The 13,785-nt window shown below is 34.6% G+C and overlaps 1 protein-coding gene, 1 long non-coding RNA gene and 1 pseudogene across 2 annotated transcripts in view; 2 read left to right on the top strand and 1 right to left on the bottom strand.

Annotated features, from left to right (window-relative positions):
• The first annotated feature begins 124 nt into the window (after positions 1-124).
• Positions 125-1,127, top strand: LOC145974190 (uncharacterized). Its single transcript, XM_083104008.1, has 2 exons — positions 125-337; positions 429-1,127. Exons 1-2 carry the CDS (start codon positions 125-127, stop codon positions 1,125-1,127), a joined length of 912 nt encoding a protein of 303 aa, XP_082960134.1.
• Positions 1,128-1,437: 310 nt separating this feature from the next.
• LOC145974189 (uncharacterized) lies at positions 1,438-6,189 on the bottom strand (annotated as a pseudogene).
• Positions 6,190-9,127: 2,938 nt separating this feature from the next.
• Positions 9,128-13,785, top strand: part of LOC145974545 (uncharacterized) — a 59,796-nt gene continuing 55,138 nt past the window's right edge. The window contains exon 1 of the long non-coding RNA XR_014439727.1: positions 9,128-9,254. This is a non-coding gene — a long non-coding RNA (uncharacterized LOC145974545). The remainder of the gene's footprint in view (positions 9,255-13,785) is intronic.

The raw sequence follows: 13,785 nt of genomic DNA, 5'->3' as shown, positions 1-13,785 counted from the left end.
AATGTTTGAGAAACTGTTGTAAATTATTTCGCTACGTATACAAAAACAATTTGTAATTCGTGAGCCTATTTCTGCACGTATTCGCCTTCAAATCTGCTTGCGATATATATCTTCAGGAGATAGTATGACATCCATTTCATATGCATTTCGTGTAGGACACAATACCGTGTTAAAAATAGTGTCCGAGTCATGCGATGCAATATGGGATGCATTAAAAGATTCGGTATTCTTGAAACCAACTGAAGATAATTGGCGAAGAATAGCTAACGAATTTGAAGAAAAATGGAATTTTCCCAATTGCTTAGGCGCAATCGATGGGAAACACATAGTATTGCAGGTAAATTTATTTATTTTGATCATTTTTTATTTGAAAAATTTTTTTGTGAAAAATTGTTTATTAATCTTATTATATATATGTATATATATAGGCACCTCCGAATAGTGGCTCCATGTATTATAATTATAAAAGCAGTCATAGTTTAGTATTAATGGCTATTGCTGATGCCAATTACCAAATATCATTATTAGACATTGGGGCAACAGGAAGGCGTAGTGATGGTGGAATATTCCATGCTAGCGAAATAGGCAAACGATTACAAAACGGTATGCTGTCAATTCCTCCACCAAGACCTGTGGAGAATGGTGGCCAGGCTTTACCATTTGTTTTAGTCGGCGATGAAGCATTTCCTTTAACGCAATACATGCTGAGGCCATATCCTAGCAGTGGCAGACTTGATAGACGCAAAAACATATTCAACTATCGTTTAAGTCGAGCTCGCCGAGTTGTAGAGAATGTTTTTGGGATACTTTCTGCGAGGATGCGAATATTTCGCAAGCCAATAGTTGCCAGCATATCTACTGCCACTAGAATAATTAAAGCAACTACATGTCTGCACAATTACATAATATCAGAAGAACTTAAATTACCGCATACTAAAAGAAGATATATGACATTGAATGCACATGAACGCCAATTGCATACTATGGGCATAGAAGACGAAGAGACATTCAATAGAAGCAGACCAACGAAAAGTAGTACTCAAATCAGAGATGATTTTTCAACATTTTTTGAAACTACTGGTGCAGTTCCATGGCAATGGGAGAAGGTTTTACAAAATAGTTTTTGAAAAACCAAAATATTACAAGTACAAAAATGTTTCCGTATTATGCCATATTTCTACAAAAAAGAAGTACTTATTTACTAATATTACTTATATTATACTTATTTACTAATTACATTTTGATGTAATATACATACATACAAATAAAAAAAGGTTTTAACAAAATATTAAAATTTTTTATAAACTGAAACACCAAATTAAACACGTTAAAATAATAAACACGTTCGTTATAGTAACCAAAATAAAATTCAATATTGAAACGAACGAAGATATAAAATACTAATTGTAATTATTAAACATCTCTTATGAAATTAAATTAACAATTATTTTCTTTGGCTTCCAATTCTTCCGCGTCTGTAAGAAGCTGCAGAATTGCTACTTGTAATAGACGAAATCTTTTACGCGATAACTTTCGCATTCCGTTGCAACGCCTTTGTCCGCCTCGGGAACGCCGATCCGGAGGAGACGGCGTGCAAATTTGGCCGGTAGGGAAATTAGTTGATTTACAAAAAAAACGGTATCTCAGAATACGGTAGCGTACGGTATCTCGCAGCTCTCACAAGGAAAGCGGTATTGGGCGCCAGGCGCGGTCTCCCGCGCCACGATATCGTTACGGTAACGGAAGGGTTCGATAACCCAGAGCTCAGTAAATGACAGAGGGGCGGGATTCTTTGTAGGTTAGAGAGAGAGCACTAAATAACTTCCGGGAGAGAGAAATGATCGACACTCCTTCGATTATTATTATAAATATATTTAACAATTATAGTATATGGACAAAGTTTATAACAAAGTATACGATAAAGACGATATAAATACAATAGAAAGGGTTAACGGTACGGGGAAAATAGCCAAGATTACATGTAGAAGATACGCAAGTAACGAAATCGGAAATATAAATTTCGAAAGAAAGAAACATCAGAGTTATAAGAAAGATACGAAAGTCGATTATTATCTATACGGGAACGAAGACATATGATACGCGCGACTAACAGATAATTCCGAGATCGAATATAATTTCACGGACCGCGATGAGTAAAGTCTACAAGTAATTCGCAGAAAAATCGGATGTAACGACGGTTCTAAGTAACGGTAATTCCACGTCAGCGGGCACAAATATTATCTCGCAATGTTATCCGGTATCTTCCCGACCTTTCGCTCTCGGCGAAAACAAATTCGACCCTCACGCAATTTCAAACAACACGGACGGTAACGGACGTAAATTTTAAACAGAAATTTCGCGAATTATTCAATTCTTGCAGAGTGGATTCTGGATATACGGCAACTCGCACTCGCGAAGAACGATCTCACGCAAACCCCGCTATTCTTTACGCAATACGATAGTGTCGGAATCTCGTGACTCTATTATTATTCACAATTCGACGCTCCACGCAACGATATAACGAGACATGAAACGAAACGATACGATACGATACGGTATGGCGCTAACGATACGGTATAATGACTGTCGGCGACGAACCCCCTGAGAGGGACAAATCCGCGATACCCGGGGCCCAGCTGGCGTCCGGCAACGAAACGCGAGAAAAGCACGCAGGCTTTCTACAACAATTCGGTAACGAGTTCACCGTCGCCTCGCGACGGTATCAAGAAACGGTATGACGCCAGCTGTATCCGGGAATATCTCTACGGCTACCTGAGCGACGGCTTACAGTTTAACTCCGGTATCTGGGTCCTCGCTGCTTGGCTGTGGTCGTTCGGTATCGCAGTTCGTACGGAGACTCGTCCTTCTGCTATTATAGCTCGTCGAACAGTGACTTGTGATAAATGCTCCGCAAGGCCCTCGAGTCCCGCGCCGATTTTCCGCGCATCCTGTCGATTTTCGATGAGAAGGGGTCGATATTCTCCGCCCCCTCGAATTTCGTCCTGCTGTATTGCGGGTTGCCCTTCGATAGGAACCAAAATCCAACGTTGACGGTATCTTTGACGATTGTATGTTCTCGGTAGCTCGGACGTGTTGGGCTGGCCAGGTCGTATCCTCGTCCGGCTCCGGATGCATCTCCTCTCCTCAGTCTGCAGCCTGGGAGAGTGTTGATCGTTCCTTCATCCGGGCTTCCCCATCGTTGTTTCTCTAAAAGTAGCGGATATTAATACAACGATTACCTATGGATAGCGGCGGAGCGGGATCTCGATACGTGACCTTTCTTTGGAGTGGAGGCATCGGTCCGAGTCTCTCCTCTTCCTTTCTTCGGTAACTGCACCCTCCGGGATCTTGCTGTACATCACTTATTATCCGCTCGCTCAGATTGCCGCGCTCTGCTCGCTTAAGGGGGGAAGACCCTCCAGACAACAGGTTTTTCAATAATTTTTTACAAAAAACTGAGAGTATTTATTACATTGAATGAAATTACATATTGACATTGATGTTCAAATGTATACACACAAATTTTTTTATAAGAAAAAAAAACAAAATGGCGGCGCTACAGCTGCTCAAACTTGGCTCCTTCAATTTGCGCTGTGGAATGCCCAGCTCCTTGTAGTCAACTGAAATCAACCAATCAAAAGTTTTTCATTAAAATAAGTTATTTCGCTTTGTATGTACCTATTTTTAACGAAAAAAAAAAATGAAAATTTGAACACAAAAAGAAAAAAATTACACTTTTTTTTTTATAAACAAATTGTTAAAAACAATATTTTTAGTAATAATTATTACTAAAAATATTGTTTTTAACAATTTTTTAGTAATAATTATTACTAAAAATATTGTTTTTAATAAATTTTTAGTAATAATTATTACTAAAAATATTGTTTTTAACAAATTTTTAGTAATAATTATTACTAAAAATATTGTTTTTAACAATTTGTTTATAAAAAAAAAAGTGTAATTTTTTTCTTTTTGTGTTCAAATTTTCATTTTTTTTTTTTCGTTAAAAATAGGTACATACAAAGCGAAATAACTTATTTTAATGAAAAACTTTTGATTGGTTGATTTCAGTTGACTACAAGGGGCTGGGCATTCCACAGCGCAAATTGAAGGAGCCAAGTTTGAGCAGCTGTAGCGCCGCCATTTTGTTTTTTTTCTTATAAAAAAATTTGTGTGTATACATTTGAACATCAATGTCAATATGTAATTTCATTCAATGTAATAAATACTCTCAGTTTTTTGTAAAAAATTATTGAAAAACCTGTTGTCTGGAGGGTCTTCCCCCCTTAAAATTAATCTCAAACACAGAAATCTATACAAAGATATATCACGAGATCGGATAAGGGGCCCCCCTCAGGTGCGAAGAACGACCCTCCGTACGCTACCTCCCCCCGGCGGGGTCACTGTGACGGAGCGCAAAAGGCGTCACGTCACACCGTCTGATAAACTAGCTACAAAACAATCCACATCATCTTTTTGTGGAACTGGAGCATTCAGAATGCTTTTAAGTTCGTTTTGTAGTTCTGACGAAAAAGACTCATTATGTGGACTCGCTGCAATAATAAAAGTTTTTTATTTATTGAATTAATAAGTTTTAAGTTAATAAAAATTTTTTATTTATTAATATTTATTAAATTAGTGGAGAAAAGAAATCAGATTATAGCATTTAGTTAATAAACCTATTCAAAAAGTTTAAGAATGTTTTTGAAGACTTTAAAATTTTTTAGTTTTTCCAGTAGGAAATTATATGGTATTTTACAATAACCACGCCTACTTTTTCAAAATGAGTCGATTAGAAGATAAAATGAAATTCAAGAATTATTTACTAGATAATTAAATCGATTATTAGGGCTCGTTCCCACTGAGCGCGTCACGCGTCGCGTCAACCAGCGTGAGCCAATCAAAACATCCCATTGTAATAACACGGAAAACATGTTATTACAATGGGATGTTTTGATTGGCTCACGCTGGTGACGCGACGCGTGACGCGCTCAGTGGGAACGAGCCCTTAGATTTCTTTAAGAAAACGTAATGAAATTAAAATTTTTTCTTACAAATTGTATTGGACGTAGAGGGTCGTGACGACCATCGTGAAATTCTTGACCACGGTCTATTTTCACTAATATTTGAGGCTGAGGAAGTTGAAGGTGGCGAAGAATCGTCTTCTTCTTGTGCGCTCCCAGCACCTTTGTCACAATCAGATAAATTACTAACAGTTCTAAAAAACAATTATATTCCATTCAAAACGTTATGTTAGTATAATTACAAAAAATAGTCACACAGCATCATTATATTGTATATTTTAAATATAATTAGATTGCATAAATAGAATGTGTATGTAATGAATCAAATTTTATTTCTTTTACTATTTAATATTTAATAATTTATGAAGAATACATAAAAATATATACTGTGCATTATCTAATGGATCATCGATGAACTGCATGATCTCATAAAAGCAGAACATTTTTTGCTTCTTCAGTTGTGCACTGGATCCACTCGGAACATAAGCATTTATTTGCCGTTTGTAACGCACATAACAGTCTCTTAGATATTTCCATCTTTTCATTGCATCATTCGCAGTCATGAGTCCTGTAATAATAAAATTAATTCGTATTCTTAAATAGATTGTAACTTAAACTTCGCAATTTTATGTGTAATTATTTTTTAATTTTATGTGTAAATATTTATACACAAACCTCCTAGCATATTTTCGACCTCTTTCTATAATGCTTTTTTTCGCCTTTGTTCGTTCACTCAGTGGAATCTGGAAATTCCATAGTGCTGGTTTTGTTTGCACTATGTTAATTAGAGCTTCATCGCGGTTATCTGTTGAGGATTGATGTTCATCGCAAGTGTCCTTAGGTTCTTTATTGCTGTTTGGAACTTTATTATATTCATTGTTAAAATATTTGTATTGCTACAAAGCTTCAAATATTATTACTACAAAACTTACTAATAGTAACAACGAAATCTTCATCGATGGATACAGCATGCATATTTTCATCATAACATTTAAGACATTTATGATAAAATATTTCCTCCTACATAGTAACTGCTAAAACTTCCCCACAATAACCACATTTTATATTCTGAAACAAATATATTTTTTGTAAATTAGTGTACCTATATGTATTATTTATCATGTATTATACTTACTAAAAAATTATCGGTTTGCATCTTTTTCATTTTTATTTGGTTAGGGTTAGGTGGACTAAACTTTGTAAACGCCGGAACGCTGCACAAATCTGCGTAAAATTTGTGCTGGCGTAACGAAAACGAGCGTAGAGCCTGTGATTAGCCAAGCTCTTTTACGCCGTACGCCGATATGCCGTACGCTGCTCCATGGGACTGCACCTTAATACGTTTATCGAAAGAGAAGTCTATTGTTGCATAATTCTGCATGGATTTGTAACTTTCTATGCAAAGCGAGGTATATCCCACCACTGACATATGTTGGGTTAGGTTATCTTCGGAAATAGAGCTCCTCGCAGAGGGGCGGAACCCACTGTATCCATGCATGTTGCACTTTACAAAACGAAACGAAGTTCACTCTTAATTGCTCAAGGTGAAATGCAGAAGGCAACCTTATAACCTAACTCAAACCTATCTCTGATTACAATTAATTTGGTTTAAATCAAAAATAGGTTGATTTTGGTTAGGCTATATTTTTCGGATCTCTTCCCCAGAGGGGAGAACCCACTGTGTCCACGCATGTACTTTGCAAGACGAAGCAAAATTCACTCAGCGAGGGGAAATGTATATGCATAAACGCAGTGGGTTTCGTCCCCCTGCGGGCAGTTCCATTTTCAGAAGGTATAACCTAACCCAAACTTATTTTTGATTTAAACCAAATTTTAGTTGTGAATCAAAAATAAGTTTGAATCAAGTTACATTTTTCTAAAAGGGTGCTCTCCATAAGTTTCGCCTCTCTATGTGGGGCTCTACTTCCAAAAGATACAACCTACTCCAACTCGTATCCGTTGTATAGGACATATCTTGCTTTGCATATAAAGTTACAAATCCATGTAGAATCGTGCAATAATAGAATTTTTTTCGATTTCTTTCTTTCGAACGTATTAATAAATTTATGAAACTTCTTTTATTTATAACTTTTTAATAAACAACGAGGGAGAACTAAAATCTTTCGAAGATCACTTAAGGTTATGACCTTGATAACATATGTCAAAGTCAAGGTCATTTGGGCTAGGTCCCCTTAAATTGCAATTGTATACTTTTGGGATTCAATTAATGAAATTGAATCTCTGAGGAGTCTCTAAAAAATTGAGGTTTGGTACTTAAGGTTAACACTTTCTCTGCATTTAAAAGGTCATCCTCTACAAAGAAAAAAATTAGAAACCCAGGAACATATGAGAGAATCAACGCGGAAAGGCAGCCGAAGTATCACGCAATCTCAAGATAAGTAATTATTCCTAATGTAGAACAAAGAGCATTCTTTTTTCTATAATCTTGCTTGATCGAAGAAATAGAAATTGTATGCATAACTGTGACGATACTTATATGTATTAACTTTGAATAAACTATTACTAATTACATTCGATATAACATAGATATATATATTATAATACTTTTAGATAGATATTTTTATATATATTTTCTTATATATATATATATATATATATATATATATATATATATGTATATATATATATGTATATATGTAAGAAAATATATACAAAAATATCTATCTAAATATATATATATATATATATATATATATATATATATATATAAATATATACAGGGTGGGCCATTTTAATCTATGCCCCCAAATTTCTTTGTACCTAAGACAGATACGGAAAAATGATTCAGACAAAAGTTTTATGGTTTCGAGGGGGTCATAAGATGGTATCATTGGTTTGACCTTGAAGAGTTATTTGAAGGTCACATGAAGGTCACCTTTAATTTCTTAAATGGAACCTACTATTTGTCATTGCACATTCTTGTAGCTTATCTCGAGAGCTTTCCAAAACACTATAATTAAGTACTTTTTTGTTAAGTACTTTTTGAGTTATGAGGCTTGAAATAATTTCTTAATTTTACATAAACCGTAAAATATCTTGTAAAATATTCATTTTTCGATTATCTTACCTTAATACTTTTATGTACAAAATAATGAGAGGAATCAATTGGTGTAAAGAAAACACATAGTTGTTTTTAAGAAAAAATATGTAATTTGCAATTAACAATTCCATATTTTTTCTTAAAAACAACTATGTGTTTTCTTTACACCAATTGATTCCTCTCATTATTTTGTACATAAAAGTATTAAGGTAAGATAATCGAAAAATGAATATTTTACAAGATATTTTACGGTTTATGTAAAATTAAGAAATTATTTCAAGCCTCATAACTCAAAAAGTACTTAACAAAAAAGTACTTAATTATAGTTTTGGAAAGCTCTCGAGATAAGCTACAAGAATATGCAATGACAAATAGTAGGTTCCATTTAAGAAATTAAAGGTGACCTTCATGTGACCTTCAAATAACTCTTCAAGGTCAAACCAATGATACCATCTTATGGCCCCCTCGAAACCATAAAACTTTTGTCTGAATCATTTTTCCGTATCTGTCTTAGGTACAAAGAAATTTGGGTGCATAGATTAAAATGGCCCACCCTGTATATTGCATAATCTCTGTGAATCTCTGCTTGTCGTCATTATTCAATAATAAACAAATAATTTCATCACAAACTGGCGACCAACAAAAAGGTGATATAGTAAGTTATTGTTAATATTTATTGGTATCGTGAATTAGAAATAATAGGTAATAATGATGATGGATGCGATGCTTTCTGTTGTTATGGTATGAATGTAAAATGTGAATGATACATCCCAGTGAGAAAGCTAATATCAATTCAATGTCGAATCGATATCAATACCGTCAGAATATATCAATGGGCCACATAGAATGCAAACATCAACGAATTTTCAAATTTCGATCTTTTCTCGATATATCTCTGTAAGATTTATATTTTAAAATATAATTGATTTTACAAGTTTTAGTATTAATTATAACAATTTTTGAAAAATTAGCTTACGTTCAAAAATATTCATAAATTCAAGTAAAAATGTTTGAAGCATCTCTTTGAGATGCAGCCCGTATGTATTGATTGTGATAACGCCATTATTTAGGTACATAACCTCCGATTGCCGTATTATAGTACCGGTCTCTTTCATCTCATCTCGTGTGTGTAGCTGCGTGTCTCCGGCCATCTATCCTTGAAATCTAAGGTAATCTTTTCAATCTAAGGTCAAATCCTTTTTCTTTAGTTAATTATACTTAATAAATATAAAATAAAGCTTATTTTTGTATGTTTTTAGTAATATTTTTCTGTAATAATCATGATATAAAACACATAACAAATCTGAGGTTATGCTTTTAGAAAGTTTAGTTGCATGTACGAAGTAACAAAAAAGTATAACGTATTTGTACTTGCATTCTACATTTTTATTACACTAATAATATATTAAAGATATAAATATATATATATATATATATATATATATATATATATATACAGGGTGTCCCATTTTAAATAACGACCTCAAATATCTCCCGAATAATACGTTTTACAGAAAAATGTTTCAGACAAAAGTTGTATGGTTTCGAGGGGGCCATAAGATGGTACCATTGGTTTGACCTTGAAGAGTCATTTGAAGGTCACGTGAAGTCACTTCAATTTTTCTAAATGGAACACCCTATATATTTTTGCACATTCTTGTAGCTCATCTCGAGAGCTTTCCAAAACGCTATAATTAAGTTAGTTTTCATTAAGTACTTTCCGAGTTATGAGGCTTGAAATAATTTCTTAATTTTACATGAACCGTAAAATATCTTGTAAAATATTCATTTTTCGATTATCTTACCTTAATACTTTTATGTACAAAATAATGAGAGGAATCAATTGGTGTAAAGAAAACACATAATTGTTTCGAAAAAAAAATGTAATTTGCGATTAACAATTGCATTTTCTCTCTCTCTCTCTGCCATTGAGAGGACGTGTCAAACATCGCTCCGTAAAAGTTTTAATTATTAAATGGTTAAATAGATAGGGAGAGTGATAAAAAGTTGTTCAAGTCTTAGCTGCATGGGCGGAGATTAACCATGAGTGTTATCTAGCCGGGATATGCAGTTTGGTGAGCGTACGAAGTGTTTTTTCTTCTCGGGACGGAACATTGAAGTCTCGACAGGTAGACATTAAAGGTGACAAAAGTGCTGACGTGTGGTAGGTGGACATATAGGTGAATGATCGGCCACTCTGATATTAGCGATTTTGGTCGGTATGGACGATGAATATGTTGAATATCGATGCTCGGCATGTAAGAAGGCAATAAAAAGTCAAGTAATGACGTGTAAAAAATGTGTTAAACTTTTTTACCATCCGGGATGTGTAAGTAAACATAAAATTTATGATAAAAACTATGAATATGTGCTGTGCCAAGGCCCGTTTGAGAAATTTATGATTGAAAGTGATAAGGAAGCAGACATGAAGACAACATCATCATCGGGAAACCTCAGAGATAAACTGGGTTCAACAGGATCTGCGGGATCGATTACAACACCAAGCGGAAGCAAAACGACAAGTATGAGTGAATCTTCGAGTATTGAAGTAAAAATAGATTGCATTGTAAGAACAGTGAAAGAAATGAAAAATGAAGTAGCATGCAAGAAAGAAGTTAAGATGCTGATTAAGGAAGTAGTACAAGAAGAATTGGGAAATATTAAACGAGAGTGGATGGAAGATTTCAGAAGAATGATACAAGGAGGTGCTAACGCTCCCCTTGAAAGAACACAAAGAAGCTATAGTGAAGCAATGAAAGAGAAGAAAAATGAAAATATTATAATTATTAAACCTAAGATGCAACAGGAAAGTGAAGCTACAAAAAAAATGATAAAAGAAAAAGTAGATATCAAGAACATGGCTGTGGAAATAACAAAGTTAAGAAAGCAAAAGTTAAGGAAGCAAAGGAACAGTTATTCTGGGTTGTGAGACAGAAGAGGAGATGGAAAAATTAAAGACTACGGTACAAGCCAAGTTGGGTGAGAATTTCAAGGTTACGGAGTCACCGCAAATAAAACCGAAGATAAGGATTGTCAATATTAGTGAAGAGGAAATAAAATTGAATGATGATAATTTAATAGATACAATTAAAAAGCAAAATAAAATGGCGGCGAATGAAGGATTACAAATGAGAATTGTGAAGAGAATAATTAAAGAGAAGCAAAATGATGATAGTAAATCACGAAAAAAAGGAAAGGAAGGAAGTTCTGTAATAATTGAAACAGATAAAAAAACATATGAATTAATATTGAGTAAAGGAAAACTAAGTGTAGGATGGAATAAGTGCCCTGTGTTTAATCATATTAGTGTTAAAAGATGTTTTAAATGCTGGGGTTATTTTCATATTGCAAAAAATTGTACTCGAGATGAAACTTGCCACAAATATGCCGGGAAACATAAAGCATTTGAATGCAGGGAAACCAAAAAGAGATGCGTAAATTGTATGTTTAAAATTCAAGCATACAACTTGGAGATAAGTGATGAGCACGATGCGCTTGATCCGCAATGTCCAACATTCAGGAAGGCGATTATATTAATATTAATATTTTATATGATAATAGTAAAAGTAATAAATATTTTAAAAACACTTATTTAATCTAATTAATTTTTAAATAGATATCATACGATGTATGGATATCACACACATTCATGATAATAATAATATTAATATGTTAAATGTTTATTATGTTTACCGCATTCTTCAATCGAACACATGATCGCGTTCGATAGCGCCAGTAGTACCTTAACCTACCGCAACCTACCATAACAAAAAACTGCTTGCAGTCGCCGAGTAATTATCGTCGCATTGTCGCGTCGTCGCGTCGTGTAGTAACGTGTCCGCGCGTGTTTCTTTCATCGAGTGATTTTTATCGCCAACAGTTATTATTCGACAGTGATTAATAGTGATTAGTGATAGAGTCATTAGTAAATTTCTCGTCTCATCGAGTGAGTAAATAAATGTGATTACGTTAAAGTTTATAAAAGAATACAGTTCATGAAAGTAGAAAAACTTTCAGTTAATAATTTAGTGTGGATTTCTTGTTTTTTGCAACGTGATATCTACGTTAAATTTGAGAACGTACGATCTATCGGAAAATTCATTTCTCCTTCAAGCAATTACAGCAATACATCAAAAGTCATCGAACAAGGTAATAATAACTATTTTTTAACGTTATGTGAAAACAGATCTCGGGAAGTCAGAGGGACAGTGTGTCAAAGGAAATTCATGAAAAGAGAGGGGTTTTTAGTGGGTAGGGAGTACCGAGTCGGTAATTCGACTTGGTACTCGAGTCCCACATAACTCACTGGATCGACCGGTGGGTATGCATAAAATGCATTTTCCCCTCTCTCGTAAAAAAAAAAAAAAAATTACAGGTGAGTGAGCGAATGAGAGAGAGAAAGAGAGAGAGAGAGAGAGAGAGAGAGAGAGAGAGAGAGGGAGAGAGGGAGACAGACAGACAGACAGACAGACAGACAGAGAGAGAATGTATGTGTTCGCATGTGTGTCTGTATGTGTATAGCGACCAGCTGATCGCAGCAGGCGCCCCGCGTAAGCACCCTCGTCTGACGGTGAATCGCGCCACCCTTGCCTGCCTCTTGTATTCGACCCGTCATACGTTAACTACTTCCTTTAATAATTCAAAAACTACGCTTCAAATCAAATTTTGGTAAAGGAAGAATTGTCTTAGAATGGTGTCAGGAATACGTGATTTTACAGACAGAAGGTTTTTCGGGATCGCCCTGTATGTACTGGGTGTCCGATTCCTGAGTGACCAAACGAAAAGTAGTGGTAGATCGGATCAAATTGAGAAGAAAAGTTCTCTACTATTTTGCAAAATTCGCAATAATTTTTAAGAAATAAGAAAATATGTTTCGGCACATGAGAAGCGGTAGATAGCTCGCAGTGTCCGATTAATGAGTGATCAAACGAAAAGTGGTGGTAGATTGGGTCAAACTGGAAAGACAAGTCCTCTACCATTTTGTAAAATTCGCAATAATTATTAAGTTATAGGCAAAAATGTCTCAGCGCATGAGAAGTGATCTGTCTACCGCTTCTTATACTCTGAGACATTTTTGCCTATAACTTAATAATTATTGCGAATTTTGCAATATGGTAAAGAACTTTTCTTTTCAGTTTGATCCAATCTATCACCACTTTTCGTTTGATCACTTAATAATCACACACTACAAGCGGTTTACCGCTTCTCAAGTACCGAAACATTTTTGCTTATTCTTTAATAATTATTGCGAATTTTGCAAAATGGTAGAGGACTTTTCTTCTCAGTTTGACTTAATCTACTACTACTTTTCGTTTGGTCACTCAGGAATCGGACACCCTGTATATACAGGGTGTCCTAGACCACCCGTACACCCCTTTTCTTTCAAAAACTAAGCATTTTAGAGAAAAACGTTTTCGACAAAAATTATATGGTTTTGAGGGGAACATAAGATGGTGTCATTGGTTTGACCTTGGATGGCATCGTTAAGGTGAGGTCAAGTACATCTTTAATTTCTTAAATGGAACCACCTATTTTTTATTACATATTCTTATAGCTTATGTCGAGAGCTTTCCAAAACACTATAATAAAGTATTTTTTCATCAAGTACTTTTCGAGTTATAAGGCTTGAAATAATTTCTTAATTTTACATAAACCATAAAATATCTAGTAAAATATTCATTTTTCGATTATCTTACCTTA

This window comes from Camponotus vicinus, unplaced genomic scaffold, assembly GCF_025532165.1.
Source record: "Camponotus vicinus isolate PSW18456_S1 unplaced genomic scaffold, iyCamVici1.0 SCAF_7, whole genome shotgun sequence".
Lineage (NCBI taxonomy): Eukaryota > Metazoa > Arthropoda > Insecta > Hymenoptera > Formicidae > Camponotus > Camponotus vicinus.
The sequence above is the reverse complement of the archived record's forward strand: the minus strand, read 5'-3'. Positions and strand labels throughout refer to the sequence as shown.

Coding starts and splice junctions, on each gene's coding strand:
- LOC145974190 (XM_083104008.1), top strand. CDS start 125: ATGACATCCATTTCATATGCATTTCGTGTAGGACACAATACCGTGTTA. Junction 338..428: donor GGAAACACATAGTATTGCAG/GTAAATTTATTT, acceptor GTATATATATAG/GCACCTCCGAATAGTGGCTC.